At 53.5% G+C, this 21,679-nt stretch overlaps 12 protein-coding genes and 1 non-coding gene across 13 annotated transcripts; 7 read left to right on the plus strand and 6 right to left on the minus strand.

Annotated features, from left to right (window-relative positions):
* Positions 1–1,190: 1,190 nt before the first annotated feature.
* Positions 1,191–1,884, plus strand: ASPVEDRAFT_24878 (DUF1772 domain-containing protein; the record flags this gene model as incomplete). Its single annotated transcript, XM_040809714.1, has 2 exons — positions 1,191–1,260; positions 1,415–1,884. 2 exons carry the CDS (start codon positions 1,191–1,193, stop codon positions 1,882–1,884), a joined length of 540 nt encoding a protein of 179 aa, XP_040663727.1.
* A 238-nt stretch (positions 1,885–2,122) lies between these two features.
* On the minus strand, positions 2,123–2,935 carry ASPVEDRAFT_24879 (uncharacterized protein; the record flags this gene model as incomplete). Its single annotated transcript, XM_040809715.1, has 2 exons — positions 2,123–2,619; positions 2,704–2,935. The coding sequence occupies 2 exons, from the start codon at positions 2,933–2,935 to the stop codon at positions 2,123–2,125; spliced, it is 729 nt and encodes a 242-aa protein (XP_040663728.1).
* Positions 2,936–3,516: 581 nt separating this feature from the next.
* Positions 3,517–5,022, plus strand: ASPVEDRAFT_37427 (uncharacterized protein). The gene has a single exon (XM_040811465.1). It carries the CDS (start codon positions 3,753–3,755, stop codon positions 4,917–4,919), a length of 1,167 nt encoding a protein of 388 aa, XP_040663729.1. The 5' UTR covers positions 3,517–3,752; the 3' UTR covers positions 4,920–5,022.
* A 586-nt stretch (positions 5,023–5,608) lies between these two features.
* On the plus strand, positions 5,609–7,103 carry ASPVEDRAFT_440039 (uncharacterized protein). The gene is made up of 3 exons (XM_040812955.1): positions 5,609–5,721; positions 5,836–5,965; positions 6,024–7,103. The coding sequence occupies exons 2-3, from the start codon at positions 5,919–5,921 to the stop codon at positions 7,030–7,032; spliced, it is 1,056 nt and encodes a 351-aa protein (XP_040663730.1). The 5' UTR covers positions 5,609–5,721; positions 5,836–5,918; the 3' UTR covers positions 7,033–7,103.
* Positions 7,104–7,129: 26 nt separating this feature from the next.
* Positions 7,130–9,040, minus strand: ASPVEDRAFT_49845 (flavin-containing monooxygenase; the record flags this gene model as incomplete). Its single annotated transcript, XM_040814226.1, has 2 exons — positions 7,130–7,159; positions 7,199–9,040. 2 exons carry the CDS (start codon positions 9,038–9,040, stop codon positions 7,130–7,132), a joined length of 1,872 nt encoding a protein of 623 aa, XP_040663731.1.
* A 1,005-nt stretch (positions 9,041–10,045) lies between these two features.
* ASPVEDRAFT_439904 (uncharacterized protein) lies at positions 10,046–10,411 on the plus strand. Its single transcript, XM_040812951.1, has one exon. The coding sequence runs from the start codon at positions 10,171–10,173 to the stop codon at positions 10,363–10,365; it is 195 nt and encodes a 64-aa protein (XP_040663732.1). The 5' UTR covers positions 10,046–10,170; the 3' UTR covers positions 10,366–10,411.
* ASPVEDRAFT_t33 lies at positions 10,202–10,272 on the plus strand. Its single transcript has one exon. It is a non-coding gene; the product is annotated as a tRNA-Gly (tRNA).
* ASPVEDRAFT_439810 (phosphate transporter) lies at positions 10,348–12,573 on the minus strand. The gene is made up of 4 exons (XM_040812950.1): positions 12,412–12,573; positions 12,260–12,367; positions 11,870–12,201; positions 10,348–11,816 (listed from the first exon to the last, which is right to left on the minus strand). The coding sequence occupies exons 1-4, from the start codon at positions 12,472–12,474 to the stop codon at positions 10,457–10,459; spliced, it is 1,863 nt and encodes a 620-aa protein (XP_040663733.1). The 5' UTR covers positions 12,475–12,573; the 3' UTR covers positions 10,348–10,456.
* Positions 12,574–13,164: 591 nt separating this feature from the next.
* ASPVEDRAFT_37431 (uncharacterized protein) lies at positions 13,165–14,604 on the minus strand. The gene is made up of 5 exons (XM_040811467.1): positions 14,163–14,604; positions 13,979–14,112; positions 13,574–13,927; positions 13,401–13,526; positions 13,165–13,348 (listed from the first exon to the last, which is right to left on the minus strand). The coding sequence occupies exons 1-5, from the start codon at positions 14,390–14,392 to the stop codon at positions 13,305–13,307; spliced, it is 888 nt and encodes a 295-aa protein (XP_040663734.1). The 5' UTR covers positions 14,393–14,604; the 3' UTR covers positions 13,165–13,304.
* A 214-nt stretch (positions 14,605–14,818) lies between these two features.
* On the minus strand, positions 14,819–16,556 carry ASPVEDRAFT_37432 (class I SAM-dependent methyltransferase). Its single transcript, XM_040811468.1, has one exon. It carries the CDS (start codon positions 16,170–16,172, stop codon positions 15,006–15,008), a length of 1,167 nt encoding a protein of 388 aa, XP_040663735.1. The 5' UTR covers positions 16,173–16,556; the 3' UTR covers positions 14,819–15,005.
* Positions 16,557–17,214: 658 nt separating this feature from the next.
* On the plus strand, positions 17,215–17,649 carry ASPVEDRAFT_24886 (uncharacterized protein; the record flags this gene model as incomplete). The annotated part of the gene is made up of 1 exon (XM_040809716.1): positions 17,215–17,649. One exon carries the CDS (start codon positions 17,215–17,217, stop codon positions 17,647–17,649), a length of 435 nt encoding a protein of 144 aa, XP_040663736.1.
* A 1,361-nt stretch (positions 17,650–19,010) lies between these two features.
* ASPVEDRAFT_123553 (uncharacterized protein) lies at positions 19,011–20,285 on the minus strand (the record flags this gene model as incomplete). The annotated part of the gene is made up of 5 exons (XM_040806095.1): positions 19,011–19,136; positions 19,189–19,416; positions 19,472–19,710; positions 19,759–19,863; positions 19,916–20,285. 5 exons carry the CDS (start codon positions 20,283–20,285, stop codon positions 19,011–19,013), a joined length of 1,068 nt encoding a protein of 355 aa, XP_040663737.1.
* Positions 20,286–20,651: 366 nt separating this feature from the next.
* Positions 20,652–21,446, plus strand: ASPVEDRAFT_79646 (uncharacterized protein; the record flags this gene model as incomplete). The annotated part of the gene is made up of 4 exons (XM_040816729.1): positions 20,652–20,717; positions 20,772–20,813; positions 20,858–21,292; positions 21,339–21,446. 4 exons carry the CDS (start codon positions 20,652–20,654, stop codon positions 21,444–21,446), a joined length of 651 nt encoding a protein of 216 aa, XP_040663738.1.
* Between the last annotated feature and the right edge of the window lie 233 nt (positions 21,447–21,679).

The raw sequence follows: 21,679 nt of genomic DNA on the forward strand, positions 1-21,679 counted from the left end.
AGCAGCTTGGTCTAAGGATCAGGTACCCGTGTAGCAGTGCATCCAAGAATTTTCACAGGTACCTAGGTAGCTACTCGTCAGCGGTGGGATTGCAAGGGCCAATCCATAACCATTCATACGTGGTATATACAGTTATAGGTCTCATATCCTTAGCAGGTAGGCCAAGGTCAGACCAAGCCAACCCCCTCTTTTACCCGCCACCAGACACAGGCCCGAAACCGCATTGAACGGTAGGCTGCTGCGATGCCGGTTCCCCCTCTTGGTTTCCCCGATGTTTGCCGCACGCAACCAAGCACGAGGCTGAGGACAGGTCGGCTCAAGGCTAAAGTTCCCAGTATTTATATGTTGGAAGATGCTGACTATTAGAGGTGTTGCTACACACAGCCCTTGCTTACGACAGGTTCAGATTCAAAAATGATACCAAAATCATGGAGTCCAACGGAGGTCGTGGAAAAGGTCACATAAAGAAGGGTCCTTTTCGAGCGCTAGAGCCAGTAAAGAGCTGGAGGAGCCTGTTCCACTGTCAGCAGCAAACATGATGAAACGAAGATGCTCTATCATTAAAGAGCAATGCGATAAAATTCAACTGCTCTAAATTCATTATATCTCTGTTGATAAACAGGAATCTTGTAAAGTACTAAATACTGCAGTACTCAAAGATAAATCTATATATGTATATAGAATAATCAGTCATGCACCAGTAGGCAGTATAGTACTATTATCGTTTCCCGAATTAGCCCAGGCTTCAGCTTCTCTAGCGTTATATCCAATGATCAAGTGGAAGCATAATCTCTCACAGAAAGAACAATATTTTCCGGGAACCCTTCTAAGGACGCTATCAAAGCAAATATAAGTTTTCTAGATGCTCAATGGAATTCAATATATATTGACGTGCTGTTTCAATCTCCACTGTGGGTAAATCTATACCTCCACTTCCCCTACACAAGCAGTCAATCAACTAAACTGAACAATTATTTCCAATTCTTAAATCAATGGACCAAGAATAAAAATAAAAATACAAATAAATAATCCAGCTCTTATCAATGAGTCGCATCTCCGATTAGTCACCAAACAAAGTTGTCGTCGACGTCACCGGCCCCCACTGTATCCAGCTATTTATTCCCAAGAGCCTCCTCTTAACCTCCTCTGACTCTTTTCTTTCCCATCTGTCGCATCTTCTACAACTGAAAATGGCCCAATATCCACCCGGAATCCGCGTCGCCCAGGCCGTGGGCCTGACTGGCGCCGCATACCTAGCTGGTTAGTAGTTCCTCAGCCTCCCTCGTATAAAGGACCAACCCCTGCAGGCCTTGCACAGGCCCTTGCAGCCACAGCCTCAGTCTCAGCCAGTCGTTCTGATCCAAACAAAACAAGCCACCCGACAAAAAACAAGGATAAGACTAAACATGCCCAGGCAACATCGCATCCTTCACCCTCGCCAGCGTCCCAGCCCTCCAAACCGCACACACGCGGTACCAAGCACCGCTTACCCTCATCGTCAAGCAATGGCGCGACATGTACGAAGCCGGACACGCGCAGAACCCGCCAATCGCGATCCTGGCGGCATCCTCGTTCGCGTTCCTTGCGTGGTCCGTGCACCGGGATGTTGCGGTCGGGGCTCTGGCGCCGCGTAACGCGTCGACGCTCTATGCGCTTGCGGCGGCGTTGACGGTGGGGATTGTGCCGTGGACGTTTGCGACGATGATGGGGACTAATCGGTTGTTGTTGGAGAGGGCGGGGAATGCGGCTTGGGCGCCGAGTGGGGAGAAGGGGGAGGAGGAGGAGAGGGAGGTTACGGGGGCTTTGGCGAGGTGGAGGACTCTGAATGGGGTGAGGGCGTTGTTGCCGCTTTTGGGGGTTGTTGCGGGTGTTTGTGCTTTTTAGTGGTTTTATTATTATATGGTGTATCGAGTTGGGGGTCTGGATAACAAGGATTGATTCCCAGTGCAGTATTACCAAGTTATTATTGACCACAACTCCCAAACTGATGTATTCAATAGTGGGTGCTCATAGTACATCGTGAGGTATACAAACCGGATAGCAAAAGATTAAACGTAAATAGGTATATGTCCAATGCAATAAACAAAACATCCCAAATGCTCCCTGCCAGCCCATCACAGCCTCACTGCATCTCCTGGAGAGGCCCCCGCGTCCGAACCTGCCCATATTCCTCCGAAGGCAACTCCTGCGGCGGGATAGGAGCAGTCTGCTGCTGCTGCACGAATCGCTTATCCTGCGGCGTCGGCGTGAAGTTCTCCATGGGCCCTGACGCGGCCCCAGCGACGGCATTGCGCTTTCGTCGACGGAAGAACCAGAATGCAAAGAGCGCGCCTGCGACCAGTGGGATCCCCACGCCTAACCCGACACCCAGGCCGACGCCGAGGTTATTGCTCCCCCCGCTGGAGTCGCCTTCTGATGGGGAGGGTGTTGGTGAGGGAGTGGAGGTTGGACTTGGCGTTGATGATGAGGTGGGGAGGCTGCCCGGTCCAACGGTCTGGGTGTTGGCTCGAACGACAGCTTCCATGGAGAATGTCTGGGTGGAGTTGTTGCAGTCGCAGCCGCTGAACCCGGTGCAGCAGAATTTCTCGCTGCCGCAGGTCGTCACGCCGTTTCCAGCATCTGGAAGATGTCAGTGATGGACGATGGAGTACGGGATGGAATGGATAGAATGAATCGGATGGGATGGGATGAGAATGGACATACTCCGGATTTCGGCACACTGGGTCGGGCACGTTGGGACAGAGCCATTGATCCAGTCCGGGTCAGTGCAGGTGTTTTGGAAGTAGCCAACATCGCCGTTGTCCCTTGGGCGAATGCAGAGACCGTTGGTGGCACAGTAGTCGCCCTCGTCGCAGCACTGGGCGGGGTCTCCGTCCGCTGAGCAGGGAAAGCGAGTTGGGTCCTCATTTCCATTGCGATCGTAGCAAGTGACCATTTTGGCGATGGAGAGGGCGCGCCTGGATCAGCAGGACACGCGAGAGGGACGGGGAGATGGAATCAGGAGTCTGGGGATGGAAATGGGATGGGGAGAGAAGGGACTTGGGATGCTCAGCTGGGAAGAAGTGAGATTAAACGAAGGCTGAGCGGCGCCTTGCTTGTACTTTCTGCACTGTCCCTCTGCGCTAAGCTTCACGCTGCTAAATCCTGCGCTCTGCACTTTCACTCGAGACTCTGCACGAGTCGCGACACGGCTGGACTGCGGAGAATTCTTCCATTTCTCTAACGGATCGTCGTGTTTGCCCTTGTTGGCATTCCAGACGAGCCTCCTCACGCAGTCTCAGAGAGGCTCAATTCTGCACTCTGCTCTCTGATCGCTTCTCTGGCAGAAGCGCCCGTCGGTGGACACTGACAGGGATCGCGGAGAGTCTCACCGTTAGCTCGCAAGTTCGCGGTGCTGGTTGGCCAGGCGATGTCGACAGTTCTTGGCTGCGATTGGACGCTGCGAATTGGAATTCATAAGCCACGGATGAGCCACCCAACAAGCTCTCAGCGTCTGACAGATTCGCTGTGGAAAGGGGCCAGCGCAGGTCAAATGTGTTACTCCACGCGAATCGTGAGAGCGGCTGCCCAAGGAAAGCCGCTGCCAGTGCCACGAGGATGGTGAGCGATTCTGTCGATTGAGCGGAAATGATCCTTAGTTCCGAACCAAGTGCCAGTCCTAATTTCTTCAGAACGCTCTGCGTCGCATCTCCACCCTTAGTCCCCTGCGACGAGCGATCGGCGGCCAGCCACGGTTCCGCTGTTTGTCGGCTATGGCTCGCCTCACAGTCACTGTCCAGGGTCCTCACGTCGAGAACGAGGCTGCTGCAGACCATCGCGAGCCTCTGCTTGCTCAACTCAGAACTCTCCCCAGAGATGCTCCCCTTCTGACCATCCGGGATGATCCCCCGTCCGATACAGAATGGGCCCTCCTCAGCGACCACTTCACTGGCGTGCGCGATCTGGAGATCGACACTGGCTTTAACGAAGACCTCAATGACAGGATGATGCCCCTTCACTGGCCACTCGATCGCCTGATGATCTCCGGCGCCTGCGGAGAGGTCACCAAGTCGCCGCACATCTTACAGGGCCGAGTCAAGCACCTTATCCTGGATTTCACATCTGAGCTGCGATTCGAGGGTCCCCGGTCTGACGAGCTGACTCGCGCATACCAAGAAGCGATCAATCGCGGCGAAGCCAACCACGAATACATACCTGGTAGCAAAATTAAGGTGATATACATAAGCCAGCTCGGGAAGCAGTGGATAGCCCAGAAGTACGGAGACCGCTCTGCAAACGCAGAGCTCGAGCCGGAAAACCGACCCGTGGAGGGCCAGGAGAGCCGTCTACGCACGCTCGAGATCATCGAGAACGACGCCCTCGACACATTCCTCCGCATGTGCGCTGCGATACCGCACGTCGTCGAGAAGGTCTCAACACTCAACCTGTGTTCGACCTCGGGCCGGCCCGAATTCTCGTGGGCTGAAGAGGGCTGCTTCGCAGAGGTTCTCCCGCAGCTTACAGATTTACAGACCTTGAAGCTCAGCGTTGGAGAGGTCTTCAACGAGGAGACAACACTCCCGGCTCTATATACCAGTCTCCCGCCGAATCTCACAACGCTGCATTTTCGCGGCCCCGTTTCGCTCTGCCGGTCGGACCGGTGGGAGGAGTGGGTGACGGCCTTTAGCTCAGACACTTTCCTCCCCAAGCTGCAGCGGCTGGCCTTTGTGCTTGACATGGACTATGAACAGGGGAAGTACAGTAAGGAGTTAGCAGATGCACCGGAGGAGGATCTCCTCCAGGCGTGGGCTGCGTGCGAACGGCTGTATGAAGGGGCGCGACACCGAGGAATAACCATCGAGCCGTTGGATGACGGACGGGCAGGCAAAGACTTGTGCTTACGGCCGGTAGACGGACGGTGGCCGAGTCCGCGACCGTGACCGGGTCCGATTTTGGCCCCGAGTTATCCAGGCCTGAAGCTGAAGGCTGTGCTGCTGACAGCATCTGCCGCTGTATTATTTTTGTACTTGACCCACTCATTCTATTCGGCCTCAGGCACAAAATATGAATATGAATGATCAATCTCAATTCCACATGAAACTGCTCGTGCCCCTCAATTTGGCGTCACGTTCCAGGTGTCAAATAGCCAAAGACTCCGTAGTCGTACTCGTATCCCGATCGACCCACAGGGCTAGACAACACAGCAGGCAGAACCTCAAAGTCAATGGTCAATGCCAATGATAAGCCAGATTCCCAAACCGGAGAAACGAAAGCGAGAGCGAGAGCCCCAAAAAAAGGAAATGAAACGAAAACGCAAAAAAAGAAGCGGACAAACGACAAGCTCGATCAAACTTACCAGCGGCCCAATGACAGCCTCCGCTGTGCCAACACGAATACGAGCTGAGCTCGCCCCATTCCAGTTTCACGCATAGCGCCGTGGTTAGTGCTGCTTAGTCTACGAGACGCCTTCTCCTTTCGTTCGTTTGGCACCGATCATCAGGGCTCGGAGTCCGGTCGACACGGACCCGCTGTCTCAAGTGCGCTTCTGATCGCCATCACTGCTTGCTCCGTAAGGAAGCTAGGCTGCGATGTTTCTATTCCCATTTGCAAGCTCCAGTCGACACTTTCACCGGTCGAAGGAGCCATGGGAACGAAGGAAAAACCGGTAGACTTGGATTGTGGAAGTGGACATATAAAGGGCACGTCCGTCGCCCCGTTACGATATGACCCATTGGTGTGCTCGTAAGGCTGAGTTCGGGTCCATCATATTTTGCGCCAGACTCTAATTTGTCGTTCGCCTGATCGGCTGGCTGTGCTGCGCCCTGGCCCCAGGCTTGATGAGGCTTATGACTGTAGAGCCTATATAGTCGCCGTTTACCTCCTTAGCTCAGAGTTTACCATTGTTCAAATCAATCTCTGCGGTTCGGCAAATCGTCAACATGAGCAGATCGAGACGCGGAAATTCCGACGCAAGCTCGTCGCAGGGGTTCGTCTACAATCTACACTCGCCCTCGATTTCCACAATACTAACTAACGCCCTACAGTCCCCACGGCGAAACCTTCCCCTTCGCCCACCCACCCCCCAAAAATTCCAGCAAGGCGAAGAAATCCCGACAATACCTCCGTCTATCCACCCGCCGCCTCCTCCAGATCCAACAACTGCAGCAAACATCCTCCACGCCGCGCGTAACCCCAATCCTAGAACTCTACCGCCCCTCTTCATTCGGCAAGTCAATCCCGCTGCACAACGAGAATAAGTCCCGCAAAGTCCACGGCCGCGATCTATACCTCACGCAGAGCGAACCGTACACGCACCTCCGGAACCGGAATCGAAGTAAAAGCAATGGACGCTCCAGTGTGCACTCGAACGGCCTCCTAACCCCGCCTGGAAACGGGCACGCGACAAAACCACGCTCGTGCTCGGGGGCGTCGAGATCCGGGGCGAGCTCCGTCTCTGGCGAGGAAGGAGGAGAACCTGTTAGCGGTGGTGGTGGTAGCAGCAGCGAATGGAAAGCGAGATTCAGATCGCCGCGGCGGCGGAAGGCGAGCAAGGACTCAGCATATGCATCTGCGTCTGCGTCGTCTGAGGAGAACGAAGACGAGGAGGAGAATGACGTCGTAGCTGTGATTCATACCTCGCCGAAACCCAAAGCAAAAGGCGCCGAGGCGCCACATGCAGAGCTGTTCTTCCCGCTGTGTGGATGGTCGTGGGAGGCGAGTTCGCCTGCGCCAGGACGGTATCGGTTCCGAGACGACAAGGGGGTGGTAGTGTTTGACTGGGAGAGGCGGCCTCCGTCGCGGTCGGGTCCAGTAACCGCGGAGAAAGATGACGGCGAGCGGTTTGTCCTCGGGGTATGTGAGTCCGGGGGTGAGACGACGTCATTGAAGCGGCCTTGGCTGGCGCAGTTGTCTCGGCGTGGCATCCATGTTGGTGGGCTTGAGGGCTGGCAGGGCGAGCTGGGGGCGTTGATGATCGACGACGGTGCGGGGCTGTACACTTTGATTCTGACGATGGCGGTTTGGGTTGCCAGGGAGGCTGAGTGGGTTGGTTAGTCGTGCGGCTCCTCTTCTATAGATTCTTGTGGCTTGTTTGTTGAGCGTATACCCGGAGTATAGGTGAATACCCAGAATGATTATGTTGTTATTGTTACTATTGCAATCTATCTAAACCAGACTCAATCTGGCTGGCTGTAAATTAAGAGTTTAGTCCCCTCTCCACAGCAAGAATCTGCAACGCCAGCAACTGCGAGTAATACCGACACAGCGCCAGATTCCCGCCCATAAACCAGAACCCAGGATGCCCACTACGCCGCCAGATCGTCCTCGGCTCGCCCTCCTCGTCCAGCCCCCAGACGCTATTCACGCGGTTCGCGACCTCGTCGCCGAATATAATCCGCGTCTGCGTTCGCATGTTCTGGTACCCCGTGGCAAAGATAATCTCGCTTGCCTCCAACTCCGAACCATCAGCGAACCGGATCCCATGCGGAACCACCTCGCTGATTTCCTGGCCCTGCTTCACCTTGATCTTGCCCTCGGCAATGAGCTTCCCGGCACCGACTTCAATCGTGTATCCGCCGCCGCGCTGCCAGTATTTTAGCAGCAACCCGGCATCGTCAGGTCCGCGGTCGACTTTGAATCCAGCCTTGGCCAGACCGTCGAGTAGTTCCTTGTCGTGCTCGTTTGAAACTGCAGTGATTTTGATTTGCTGCGCTTTGAACTGAGGGCTGGGGATGCTGTAGAGGAAGATATCGGAGTCGTCTACCGGCGGGCCATTCTCCTCGTAGAGACCCTTTAGTGCGATATTGACGATGGCGTCGGATGAAATTACGCAGGTCGATGAGCGCTGCACCATCGTTACATTGTATCCCTTTTCGTAGTAATCCTGCGCAATGTCGTGTGCGGAATTGCAGGAGCCTACCACAACAGCTTTCTTCCCCTGTCCGTCTGCTGCGGCGCCGTGGAATTCGGAGCTGTGGCAGATTCGGCTTCCCGTGAAGGACTCGACGCCTTTGAATGTCGGGAGGTTCTTCTTCCCGGAGTGTCCGGTTGCCTGGATAACGTGGCGTGGGCGCAAGACTCTCGTCTCGCTGCCTCCATCGTCCTTCTTTCTCGTAACTTCCACTGTCCAGATTTTGTCGTTGTCACTCCAGTTTGACTTTTTGATACTCGACCCCGTCCAGACATTCAACTCTAGAATCTTTGCATAGCACTCAAAGAACTCCGCCAGTTTATCCTTGGGCGTAAACACCGGCCAATTCGACGGGAACGGCAGATACGGCATATGATCAAACCAGACAGGGTCATGGAGCACAAGCTGATGATACCTACGCCGCCAATTATCACCAATACGTTCCTCCTCGTCAATAACCAACGCATCCACACCAAGCATCTTCAGCCGCGCCGCAATCGACAGTCCCGACTGACCCGCGCCCACAATCACAACAGCAGGCTGGGCCTGCTCGTCAGAGAGATTCTGCTCTGCATTGCGCCGGTCCTGCCAGTTCCGTCGATCAGCGACCTCGCCGTGCGTTGCGCCAAATGGTCGTCGCTCGCGGACTTTCTCTTCGTGCCCGCTTAGCGATTGCAGCACCGTGTAGAGGGTGTAGATGAACCACTTCCCCGCGCCCTTCTCGGCGAGTCTCACGACGCCGCGGCCGGTTCCGAATGCCGTTTGAACCGTGATGAAGAACTGTACGCCGAAGACCTCGCCGAGGGCGTCGATGGCGCCAACTTGCGGGGCGCGGAAGGGCGTGCTCTTGTCGATGTCGAGCTTGATGCTCTTTAGTGATGATGCGGAGGTTAGTAATGAGCCGATCTTGTCGCGGCCTTGGGCGGTTCGGAAGTCCCAGGATAGACAGAGGTGGTCGCGCCAGAAGGAGTTGTCTTCGAGGAAGAGGGAGGTGATGGCTGGGATGTCATTCTGGGAGAGGGCGGTGTTGAGGGCGTTGAGGGCTGTTGTGGCGACGGCGTGGGCGTCGATGTTTGTGGAGGTGCAAGTTGCCGGGAAGGTCCCGACGGGGGTGTTGAATGAGCCGGGCTCGATCTTGGAGGCGGATGCCATTGTTCTCTGCAGTTGATGGTGAGATGAAAGAAGGACGGAGGGAGAAGGGAAGAGAAGGTTGACTGTGTTGTCAACCCCTCACTTCCCCGCCTGTGCCTCCAGGACAGCTGCCAGGACAACCGCCAATCAGGCTTCTATACAGCCAGCTCGGACTTTCCCCGGTATCATGCAGCTGGATCATCATCGGTGTTGATGTGAAGCTGTATACTGCTGATCGTAATCTTGGCCGCTGCTTGCTTCTATGATTCAATCATACCAGGCCGCAAGTACAATCTGATCAGAGGGAGTTGTATACTGTCGCTTCAGGAATATGGGGTCTACATCTCCAGCTACCTGACCAGTTTCCCATCCAGAGGTTGCCCGAACCCTGTGCTGACAGGCGTGTTCATTGCCTTCTCCACATCTGAGATGGTGGCCGTGGAGACGTGGAATGGGCGCCAGTGGTCCTTGCACAGCCCTCACTGCGCCCGCGTCCCATTTGGGAATATGGAGTCAGTCAGGCATCTATACATGGGCTACGTACTGTGCACCTATAACTCTCCAGCTGCCTTGGGCTTTACTTGATCGGGAACAAATTCCGGTTCAATCTCCCGATGGACAGGAAGGGTGCTGCCAATAGGACGGGCCATCTCGTTCCTTACATCACAAGGACCAGCTGTCTCCTATGTTTGCAGACTCGAATTGTTTGTTTGTTTTGTTTTTGTTTTTTGAGAAACTATTCAAGGTGGCAGCCTGGTTGTGAACTTTCAGATGTTTGCAGTATACGTATCCCATCCCTCGACACCGAGTGGCCTCAACAGGACCAGGTGTATGAAGTTATATATACCATCCTCTCCTTGTATCATACCGGTACGCAATAAGATTCATTAACCTCTGTCACCTTACACAGCAAAAATAAGACCACAATCTTCCACTGCTAATGGTCTATATATATATCATCGTAATCGACAGTAAGTCATATAAATTCAACCACGACCATTCTCATTTGTTTCTTATTTTTTGATTTACTAAGTAATCTCGATAGAGACTTTTCAACCATGAAATAAAAGCCCATTGTGAGGCAGCTGGAGTAAACAAACAAGCGTACAACTTCCCACACTGAACGACAGGAGAAAGACGTTTGGAATGTGATGTCAAAAGCGGGCCGAAAAACAACAACTAGCATCATTGGTCTAGTGGTAGAATTCATCGTTGCCATCGATGAGGCCCGTGTTCGATTCACGGATGATGCACTCTTTTTTCGTCTGGGATTTTTTTTCGTCTGGGAAAAATATGTCTATTTTTATTTTTTTTTCATCATAATACTCATTTATACTCCAAGTTGAGGCAACAGACCTAGCGGTCTTATATAAGGGTATCTATCTATCTAATCAAACCACCACCCAAACAAGAAACATATATAAAAAACCTGGCAGATCACCTCCGCACACCAGCAAACCGACTCTTCCACCCCCTCCTCCCAAACCCCAACGTCTCCAACGTCTCCGGACGTCCGCCCCAAAACTTCCCCCTCCCATCCTTCCCCCTCTGACTCGGCGGGATCCAGAAATGCGTCACCGCAGCCCCTATCACCATGCAAGCACTAAACACAATCAACATCCACCCATGGCGAATAGTCTGGTCATTGCCCGGCCCTGTCCCGAACTTGTAATATGCCGAGAAGACCTGGATGAGGATGGAGCCGAGTTTGCCAGCGCCCGCGCTGATGCCGTGGCATGTTGCGCGGTACCGGGTTGGGAAGATTTCAGCGGGGATGATGTATGTTGTTGCATTTGGGCCGAAGTTGAATAAGATCTGGCCGATGACGTAGAGGACCACAGCGACGGGTCCCTCTTTGTGGACTGTGATGAACATGGTGCCGAGGGCGATGAAGTGTGCGGCGAGGGCGAGGAAGCCGTATTTCTGGAGGGCGACGCGGTCGAGTTTGTGGATGACGAGGAGGAGGAGGATGCCGCCGACGAAGGAGCCGGTGTTGAGGATGATGAGGCAGTGGGTAGAGGTGTCTTGGAACATGGTGTAGATGTCTGTGTTGCCTGTGTCGTCTGTCATCCAGGGCGGGGCGGGGCCGGAGAGGTTGAGCGAGGCCCAGGTTTTTGCGAGGAATTGGGGCGAGGAGAGGCCGATGCCGTAGAAGCCGAAGTCGAGGAGGAGCCAGGAGAGGGAGGTGGCGGCGAGGGTGCGCCAGTTGCCCTCTGTCCAGAAGAACTGGATGATGTCTTGGTGGGTGAGGCGCCAGTGGGAGTTGAGGGTTGCGGGTTGGATGAACTGGGCGTGGGAGTTGGAGCGGTATGAGGCGGCCGAGCTGGAGTGTTCGTCGATGGAGTGCAGGGTCATGGCGACGGAGGTGGTTGTGCCGGGGGGTTGCTGCGAGGCAGAGAGGGCAGGCGAGGGCAGGGCGATCTCGTTCCAGGGGGCAATGAGGTTGATGTTATTAAAAGGGTTGTTGAGGTTGTCGTCGATGTCGGGTGAGCCGGGGTCACTGAAGAGCGTAGTGGCATCGAACTCGGCCTGGACCGGGTCGTCGTCGATCTCGAGCAGGAAGCGAGGACTCTCGGGGATGAAGAACCGGAACAGAGTCGCAATGACCCCAGGAACAACCCCGATGCCCACGACCCAGCGCCACATGATGTCGACGGTGCGGGAGATGTCGTCGAAGCCCTGTCTCTTGCTGACGACGACGACGACGAGCGAGACCAGGTTGCCTGCAATCTGGCCGAGGGGCTGCATGAAGAAGACGGCCGCCATCATGCGAGCTCGATGGCGAGTGGGAGCAAACCTATATTAAATTAGTATATATATCATTTAAAAAAAGCACGTACGAAGACATACTCAGATGTAATGACAGCACTGAGCGGATAGTCCGCGCCAACCCCAATGCCGACAATAATCCTCCACCAGATCAGCCACGCAACGACGCTCATACTGCCATGCTCGCCATTCGACGACATGGCCACGCCCAGCGTCGACGTGATCAGCAGTGCCAGTTCTACGCCGTACATCTTCTTCCGCCCATTGCGGTCCGCCAGGTACCCGAACAGCACCTGGCCGAGCAGGGTTCCGCCGAGCGTAGCGATATTGATGCAGGTCAGGCGGAAGGAGGAGGGGTCGTCGTGCCAGTAGACGTAGGCAATCATGGGGAGGGCGATGTTGCTTGCGAAGAGCTCCGATAGATCAGTATGGATTGATCAATGACTATGATGAGGAGCCTTAGAGTCTTACTGTATATCCATCGAGGAAGAAGCCAACGCCAGCGACCAGGACAACAACCCACTGGAACGACTGGCGGTCGATGGTCTCGTAGATCTGGCGAGTGCGAACATGGCGGTCCTATTCTGTCAGTCCATTCTCTGAGGTCAAAGTGAGAAGCCTACCTGCTCATGCTCAAAGTCCCGCGCCCGGTCGGTCTTGTACAGTCTGGAGCGGAATTTACTCATGGTGCCTGAGCGCCCAGCGTCCAAGAATGCTTCCAAGAGATGCTCCAAGAGATGAGTCCAAGGATAAGAGTCTTGTCTAGCGAAGCATCACAGCCAAGTATGCCACGACGGCAAGAACCAGAGTGGAAGAGACTTCTCGAAGGAGGGTCGAAGGTGTCAGTCAGTGTCAGTCAGTGTCAGTCAGTGTCGGTCAAGCGGGTCAGCCCACGAGCAGCGAGCACATGGCCGGAGCGCCGCACATAAACCGGCCCAGCCAGGGCGTGGGCTGGCCGTGCAAGACCAGTCGATGGGCTTGCAATGGAAGGCGATGCGCGGGGCACTCACTGCAGTGCAGTGTGTAGGATGAAGCTCGTGGCAGGATGGAGAGTGTCATTGGGCGTGGAAACAGACTAAAGTAGCTCCCGGGGTGGAGTGTTTGTTGACGCAGAAACAGGAACCAATTCTCGCCCCACGTGCGGCGCCAGAGCACTCAGAGACGCTGCTGCTTCTATCTTCATCTGTGCCGCCACTCCACTGTCACACTCGGTGATCGCGATGTTTGTGCTGTGATTTGCCCTCAGCTGTCGCCTGCGGTTTTATTGTTTTTATCCGAGCTGCGCCGCATCCCACGTTTTCAGGTTTTACCGATGACTTTGGGATCTTCCAAGTTGGTGCGAGAAAGTTAAAAAAAAAAGAGAAAGTGGAAGAATCTCATGCCGTGATTCACATCGTCATCTCATTAGGTATAGAGAATAATACAGTAAAGAACGCCCATGCCATCAACCCGAAACCGATCCTGGTATCCATGCTAATCTAACAGTGAAACAAGAAGAAATGAAGGAAAGGAGCAGTCACCGGCTATTTGCTGCCAGGAATTCAACAAACGCTTTTTGATCTACAGCAGTTAGTCAATTGTCCGTTGTAGCTGAAGATAGGGAATAACGTACCATCGCTGTCTAGAAACTGGATCTGCAGCGTCTTCATCACCGCCAGATGGTCGAAGTTGGGCTGCAGCTGGAGAACCACCGGCCGGCGGGAGTTCTTGCCAGGGGTGACGCTGTCAATGCAGCTGACTGGGGGAGTCAGCGATGAACAAATTATGAGCAATATGGAGGCATACGTGGAATAGACACGTATCGCTTACGCTCCCTGCGCTGCGAATTCGCAAAGAAGAGCATCACCAGCTTGCCGCTATTCCCGCGCAGAATGCGCAGGTTCTGGCTGATGCATTCCTCGCCCCGGCCTTTGGACTTGGCCTCTGCGATGCCGGCGATGAAGGCCAGCTTTGAGGCGAGGATGAGTTCCTGGAACTGCAGGCAGTCGGTCCAGTCTTCGAAAGTGTAGGAGATTTGGGTTGCGAAGACGGTTGTGCCGGTCTGGACGGTCTGTTCCTCGAGGAAGGAGATGCGTAGCGACGGCTCGGTGCCGATTTTGGGGTGTTCGAGGTGCGGGACGGGGAGGCGGGTTGTATTGACTATCTAATTAGCTGAAGATGAAGATGTAAATGAAAAGAGGGAGAAGTTACAGCTGTGTAGAAAGGCATTCTGTTGCCCGACGGCGCCGCCCAGCTCGAGGCACTTCAGCGCGCCGGTAAAGTCCTTGCGGATGTTGATAAACGAGTACCGCAGCTTGAACAGCCGATTGCTCCGGACAAACGACCTACTCCATTAGCTGTGTGCATGAAAAGACAGGAAAGGAGGGAGGCATACACTGTGACAGCCGGATTGAGGGGCAGGCGGGCGACTTCATCGTTGACGGAGCCCTCCCGCGGTCGCGACCCGGGCGTGGAATATGTTGACGGACTGAGCGAGGGCGAGAAAGGAGGCGAGGAGACGAAGCTGAGAGAGCCAGATGAGCGCGTTGAGGACGAGACGGTGCTCTCTCGTCGACTGGCAGGGAGGGGCCAGTCGTCCGCCTCTTGGTGAGAGAACGGATTCATGGTGGCAGGAGGCAGAGTTCACTCAACAAGGTTCCAGCAGCGAGGAACTCGACGATCGTGCGGATCAGGCAGATCGGCGACAGAGCAGTGAGCAAGCATGTCAGTCAGATACAGTTGACAGAGAACTCTAGGTGGCTACCCAGGGCCTAAGTACCGCCCAATTCCTGCAAGCATCCCCACGGAGGCAGAGGCTGCTGGGCCGAGACAAGCTAGGAACCAGGGACGGCATTATCAAGATAGAGACGCCATTTGGTGGAATTACGGTGGAATTACGGTGGATGAAGCTGGATCCAGGCCACAGGATGGCAACGTGCGCAAACGGATGGCTGCGATCGAAGCCTGTGGGGCACGAACTAACTTATCAAGTCCCTTGCTGTCAGGCTGGCCAGTGCGCTAACGCTTATTGCATGATTCAGTTAAGAGTCAGTCGGGGAAAGTTGGGAGAATCAATTCTATATACGCCTCTATGGACATATGGACGCCCACCCAACCGGGTATCCTACAACAAAACACGAAATGAAAAAATGAAAACAATAAAGATGCAAACCAACTCCGGCTTAAAGACAGCTCTAGCAAAAGCAGCAGCAGCAGCAGCAGAGATGCGTCTCTGGCATCAGGTTGGCTTCTGCGCAATGATGCGATAACTCGTCGTGATCAGACGCAGCTTGTCCATCTTGACAAACGCCTGCCCATCCAGACACAGCCGGTTGATGAGCGTCTTGAAGTGCTTGGGCAGGACATGCGTCTTGACCAGCCCCAGAATCACCTGGCGCATCGACCGGAAGTACAAGTCCACCTTGTCAATCAGCGGCGCCTGCAGGTCGCCCACGCTGGCATTATCCGACCGCAGCACCGTGAACCCGGCCTCCTGCAGCGCCGTCTCGAGGATCTCTGGCGTCGGCGTGCCCACAGCCCCAATCAACGGCTTCACGCGCCGCATCAGCTCGGCATGCTCTTCGTTCGCGCCGTCATACCGGGGCAGACTGACCCAGTCAAGCAGCGAGATCCTAGCCCCCGGCTTCGTCACCCGGTAGATCTCGCGGAATAACGCACCGAGGTCCTTACACAGACTCAGCGCCTGGATCTGGTAGAAGGCATCGAAGCTCGCATCGTCAAAGGGCAGCGGCAGCGCATTAAAGTCCTGCACGACAAACTCATTCGTCTCGCCGAACCCCATCTCCTCATTGAACTTGGTCGCCTGCGCCACCTGGTTCGGATCGATATTCAGCCCTGTTACCTTTGCGCCGGAATACTGCGCCATATGCGCCGCGACGCGCCCGCGCCCACAGCCCAGATCCAACACCCGATCTCCGCTGTTCAGCCCAATGTCGTGCGCAATCGACTCCTCGTACAGCAGCTGGTTCTCGAGGACGGTCGCGCGCGCGCTCATAAACGGGGGGATATACATTTTCTCGACATCGCCCAGCGCGCACAAGTGGTTGAGCACGCCATAGTACGCCTGCAGACAGTCGCCGACTTTTTCCTGGTAGTTGGCGCCCAGGACGCGCACCATTTCCTGCTCGTCCGACCAGTCGAGGTTGTAGATGACGTACGAGGCCATGAAGTCGTCGACCTGTTTCGGGGTGAGGTGCTGCAGGTAGCGGAAGGACTTCCAGAAGGTCTTCCAGCGTTTGGGGGAGGCGGAGTTGCGCAGGTCCGGCAGCCCGTTGATGTTTTCTTGCGACAGCTGCACGGATGCAAGCTTTTGCTTTTCGGTCGCGACGACGTCGACTGAGCTCTCGGAGCTGCGCCCGGAGCGGTGCGATGCGAGTTGGGCCATTATACAAGATGCCGTTTGGTCACTTGGTGGTAGTTTCTCAGCGAGAATGACCGAGAATGATGACAGTGAGGAGAATACAGCTACAGCTATGTCGAGACGGAGAATATCATGTCAAGCAATCGCATGGAAAAGCAGGCGCCAGACGGACGAGGCGGGCCAGGGCCCAATTTATAGACGGCCCTAGTGCGCCAAAAATACCAGAAGGGGATTTATTTTTCGAGCTCCAGTTTGTTCTCCGTGCGTCGGGGGTCTCCAAGAGCGAGTTATATTGATTTGCCGTCTGACTGCCCGGGGGAGTTAGAGTCGTAGAGGGTGGTTGGTGGCATGAGTGGGCTCCAGATCTGGTACCGGAACAGTCGGATGAATATACTTGAATATACTATTATACTATTGATTATACTGCGAGAACGAGAGTATACTTGCAGTCTCTCTCTCTACATCTATATCTACACTCTACGGCCTACTCTACGGCCTACTCTACACTACATCTACTACACATCCAACAGTCTCGGCAGAAGAATGACGCATCTCGCGATGCTTGATCATCAATGGCGTCAGACTCCATTGGCCAGTGCGCCGGCATCGTCACCCCCCTTGCCCTATAGGGATGCGCCGGGTCGGCTTGAACGGCGCGAACGGCGTACCATGCGTGCAGTTCCAGTTCCAGTTCCAGTTCTAGTCCTTCCAGGCCCCGTCTTAAAGCCTTTGTCCATTATTAATCTGCCCCCATTCGGGCATTTCTCTCCGGCTGGTGCCGCCCCGGTCTGACAGCCTCCGGCTTCAATAAGCCGGATATCCGGCTGCATCGGATTCTGATTTTTCACTGACAACTTGTTAGCTAAGGTATGCGGAATGACTGATCGTAGTACCGTGCGAGGGTCCAGTATTCGTCATCAGACCCTGCCCTCCGATCCACCGGCCGATCGCAACCTCGCGGCCTCTCTTCGTTGGCACTCGTTGCTGGATATTTATCCTGCGCCCTTCGTTGGCCTGATCTTCACCGATCCCAGGCCGATGTCTCGTCCTATTTACCTGTTCCAGCATGGCCGTTTTGCTTCCCCTCTCTGATCCCGCCCTTCTCACGTCATACGGGTTTGCGGCACAGTCCGCTGGACGCGACACCCTCGTCCATCCCGCATGGATTGTCAGAGCACCCTGCACGGATACGTCACTGGAGGCCGTCTGGATGTCTCGTGAGCTCGCAAAAACTGCATTCCTGCAGTGTTCCGCCCGAGCGATCCCACGTCTCCAACAGCGCTCCCAAGTTCTCTTCTTCCTTCTTCCTTCATCTTTTAATTCTTTAGTTACTCATACTAATATCCACGTGACCGCAAGTGTCCCGCGTATATCCGCGCCTGTCCGGTTTGGTAAACACCATAGACTGATCTGTATACACCTACAGCAAGCTTGGATGAGCAATCACAAACAACGTAAAATTAAGCTTATCTTAAGCCAGCCCACTCTCGGGCTTTTGTAGGGTTCATCCTCCATACAGAAAAAAGACTCCCCCTGTCTCCACTCCCCCAGGCAGCCTCTATCCCAGACGCTAATCCTCAAAGTTCGGCGGGTGGCGAGATGCAGTCTCCAATCATGGCCATCCCTTGTTTCAGCCCGTGCAGCAGGGCGATCTACCAAGTCCGTCATGGGAAATGCAAGGGGAATGCCAGGCTGACCGCGCAGTCGGTATCTGATGGGGCTGCTCGGGCCAACGGGTGTAGATACTGACCCTCCGGGGCCCGAGTGCTGGGCGATTGGTACTGTAATATCGGCGTAGCGTTGACGTTCCCCCGAGTCAGTGGGCATTGCGTCCTGATCCACTGAGATTCTCTCCTGGTGGAGTGATACCATCAGTTCATCCAGTGGATCTGGAGCTCGGTAACTGGTCCTAGTTATCTGCTATCTATTAGATAATTCCTCACCTGCCTGATTGTCATGACGATGGCCCCATCTACAACATAGCCTTCTCAGAGGGTAACCATGAAGGGATAGGATAGAATGTCTAGCCGTGAGAGTCCTCAGTCTAATGAACTGAACCACTTGCTACGCTTCCGACTGGCCTCGAGCTGGCTGATAAGTATATCTGGCATACTAGTTACTGTGATAACAAAGTCACCCGCATCACGAGGTCTAACCGGGGATAGCGTCGGAATGGGGGAGAGTAGATGGTAATTCGTGGAATATAAGATGTACCAGACTAGCACGACCTCACCTTAGCGCCATCTGTATTGAAACTGCCCTTGCAGCAGGACACCTGCTTGTAGACTAATAATAGCTACTGAAGACACAGAGATATCAAGGTGCCTTGAAGATTGGTCTTGCCTGAAGCTACAGGACAGTACATGGAAGTACTATAACTCAACATCCTCCCTACGGTGTGCCTACGGTACCACAGGAGTAAGGACTGGTTTCTAGGCAGGCTTGCGCTGTACTCCTGTAACGTGGTTAGCCCGCCACTACTGTCAAGGAATAAGCTACCTATACTGGGTTTTATCGAGCACCGAGTGACTTGTGTATGATATAATATACCCATAATCAATAACTAGCGGGGATTATTAAAACATATTAAGGCCTAGTAGACATAACTATACTTACTAGTATTATATAATTCATAGTAGAATATCTTACTAAGAGCTAGCACTGCCCTACTAGTAATAGACACCTTCCTTTAATAATACAATTACTCTGCTTTCGCCATCCTTTGGGAATTAAATGTTACGCATATAATTTTATTAAACCCACAATTTAAATAAATTAGTGAGATTTTCCAGCTGTAGAGATATCAATCTCCTCCTGGACGGAGATTATACTATAAGTCAAAGGTAATGGACCATCAGTAAATCATCTATTTAAACCGTCAACGAGCCTCCCAGTCTGTGGATCTATCTCCTGTCGCCCTTTAAAATCCACTTTCAAAGATTTCGTGCCACCGCGGACAAGATCCTGGACCCAATCCGGCATTCCTCGCTGTACACCCAAGTTTCAGCAAGAATCCTGCATCAGTGAAGGTATGACTCACCAATCCAGAAAAAAAGCCAAATATCCCCGGGAGAAACACTGTTTGACTGAGACCGCTGGTAAGTATATCGACAATGGCATCCACAACAGTATCAACATGCAAAAGAGGCATCAGGAACCGAGACTGGTTCGTCTCGCCCTTGAACAGCGGCGTCTTGGTGAAGCTCAGCACGGCGAGAGAGGTGCGGACTTTAGGAGCATTCTGGGCTCGGAGTTCTTGCATGAGGCACTATTCGAGTAAAAGATCAGTAGCTGGGATTTGTAATATAGACTGACTGACATACCTCGTGAAACGCAATCAACCCAGCCTTCGACGCCGCGTAATCAGCAAGCCCGGCCGGTGGGATATAAGCACTCATCGAGGCGACATTAAAGATATGTCCGTGATTTCGCTGGATCATAGCGGGGAGAAACTCTTTGGATAGGAAAAATGGCGCCAGCAGGTTCGTTTTTAGGGTTATACTGTTGTCGTGGTAAGTACTCTCGACTACGGTCCGTCCGCGCGATAGACCAGCATTGTTGACTGCGCCGTCAGTGGGTACTAATATATCATTGAGAGTCTTATGCTGACCTAGGACAGTTGGATCGCCGATTTCAGCTCTGATCTTGTGGCAAATAGCTGCGATTTCTTTCTCATCGCTTAGATCGCATTTGTGGTATAAGATTCGTTTATTCTCTGCGTTTTAGCCTTAGCAACGCCTAACAAGCAAAAAGATAATATTCCTTACCAGGTTTATAAGTTAAAGGTATGATATCCAGCACGACAACACGCGAACCCAGGGCAGCAAGACGCTGAGCAACTCCAGCCCCAATACCGCCGCTCCCTCCAGTCACCACGACCAACTCTTTCTTCCAGTCCCATGTATCGTCTGTAGCCCAGTTATTGCGACTTTTGGTGCTAAGCAAATCGTTGAGCCAGAGGAGGACACTGGCTGCTGCGGTGATTTGGACGAGATTCCCATATGGCGCGAGGGAGCTGAATCTTCCCGCTAGGTGTAGGCACGATAATGTGAAGAGTGGATGGAAGATGGACCTTCGTAGGCCTGATACTATGGGATCGATGTAGAGGCCTTCACGGGGGAGGAGGCGTTTGGCCATTGTGCTCGTATTCCCGGGGAAGAACCGGCAATGGTCAGGAATCATGTACTTCCTGCGTTTTATACGAGGTGGTTACCACACAACATTATATAGTAGGTATCTGCAGTCTTGTACTCCCGGGAGTTCACTTCGTGATCGTTCCGGGTTGAGCCCGGAATGCATCCGGATATTTGCATATGACAGACCCATCACCCTGACAGCCGGAAGGACCCGAGTATTAACGGTCGTCTCTGTGATTGGGCAGTAGATAGCTGCTATAGATATCTATCCTTGGTATCCGAAATAAATTGCTTAGCCGCATTTCTATCTGACTACTTGGGTCTTGTATGTTCTTTTGTTCGTGTATGTTGACCCGTGAGTGACGCCATGGATAAGACGAAAGAGACTCCTCAGGGTGCAAGGATTGGAAATATCAGCGGAGCCTGGGTGATGGTAAACATACTGCAAATGTCATGGAGCTAGCCTCAGGCTCATTTATCGAAACAGGACAAAAACCTCTCGACCAACCTCGACGCAGTTCTGAAACTAGTAAGTATCTCGCTACATATAGAGCCTAAAGCTAACGGCATCAGCAAGGAATCAGCTGGATCATGAGAAAGGCGATCGCCGCGGCAACGACTACATTGAAGATCACACAGGGAACCGATATAGACGGCGACAGACCGACCTGGGCACCGACCGAGTGGATGATGCTAGAGCCCGCACTAACTGGAGGACTGCAAGGGGCGCCAGAGAAACGCCCGTTAACTTGGACTGAGTTCCATCATGACGATACCCTGTTCGGCCGTGTTATCATTCGCAGCCACTACATTCCCGGACGCAGGGTTGCGGATGACCGGGTCCAGCCTCTTGTTGACCCTTTCACGAAGGTGGCCAAAGATTCAGAATCTATATTGAGGGAGGAAGTCGTGATGACGCCGGAAATTGCAGGTTCAGATGCAGAGATGGATAAAGTTTTCATTCACGATCTTGTCCGGAGTGTGTACTCTGGGTGGACAGCGGAGCAGGTACGCATGTCAAGCTTTTCCGGCGATTGAAACTTACACACGGTAGATATGGGCTGTGGAAATGCTAGGCGAGGAGCTATTTTTGACGCGGAGAGTTGTGGTCTGGAAAGGCTCCTATGCTGAGTCTGCGTGCGTTTACTACAGACGTGCTTGACGGGTCGATATATAAGAGATCAGGGTTGGATATTGCAGATATTACAGGACAAGTGGCTGACTACCTCGTTGAGCTTGCAATAGAATGTATGGTGGCTGCGAATCACTGCTTCCAAGGTAGCACAGCACAGGCTGCATAAATGAAGTTATTCTAGTAGTTAATTTAGACTTGTTCTAATATATAATATATCTAGATGGCACCTATTCCTCTTCAACCTGTCGAGTGGTCCGCTT

Source organism: Aspergillus versicolor (genome assembly GCF_001890125.1).
Source record: "Aspergillus versicolor CBS 583.65 unplaced genomic scaffold ASPVEscaffold_2, whole genome shotgun sequence".
Classification (NCBI taxonomy): Eukaryota; Fungi; Ascomycota; class Eurotiomycetes; order Eurotiales; family Aspergillaceae; genus Aspergillus; species Aspergillus versicolor.

Coding starts and splice junctions, on each gene's coding strand:
- ASPVEDRAFT_37427 (XM_040811465.1), top strand. CDS start 3,753: ATGGCTCGCCTCACAGTCACTGTCCAGGGTCCTCACGTCGAGAACGAG.
- ASPVEDRAFT_37432 (XM_040811468.1), bottom strand. CDS start 16,172: ATGGCCCAACTCGCATCGCACCGCTCCGGGCGCAGCTCCGAGAGCTCA.
- ASPVEDRAFT_37431 (XM_040811467.1), bottom strand. CDS start 14,392: ATGAATCCGTTCTCTCACCAAGAGGCGGACGACTGGCCCCTCCCTGCC. Junction 13,928..13,978: donor GAATGCCTTTCTACACAGCT/GTAACTTCTCCC, acceptor CTAATTAGATAG/TCAATACAACCCGCCTCCCC. Junction 13,349..13,400: donor CCAGTTTCTAGACAGCGATG/GTACGTTATTCC, acceptor TAACTGCTGTAG/ATCAAAAAGCGTTTGTTGAA.
- ASPVEDRAFT_439904 (XM_040812951.1), top strand. CDS start 10,171: ATGTCAAAAGCGGGCCGAAAAACAACAACTAGCATCATTGGTCTAGTG.
- ASPVEDRAFT_439810 (XM_040812950.1), bottom strand. CDS start 12,474: ATGAGTAAATTCCGCTCCAGACTGTACAAGACCGACCGGGCGCGGGAC. Junction 12,368..12,411: donor GGGACTTTGAGCATGAGCAG/GTAGGCTTCTCA, acceptor CTGACAGAATAG/GACCGCCATGTTCGCACTCG. Junction 12,202..12,259: donor TCTTCCTCGATGGATATACA/GTAAGACTCTAA, acceptor GATCTATCGGAG/CTCTTCGCAAGCAACATCGC.
- ASPVEDRAFT_440039 (XM_040812955.1), top strand. CDS start 5,919: ATGAGCAGATCGAGACGCGGAAATTCCGACGCAAGCTCGTCGCAGGG. Junction 5,966..6,023: donor GACGCAAGCTCGTCGCAGGG/GTTCGTCTACAA, acceptor AACGCCCTACAG/TCCCCACGGCGAAACCTTCC.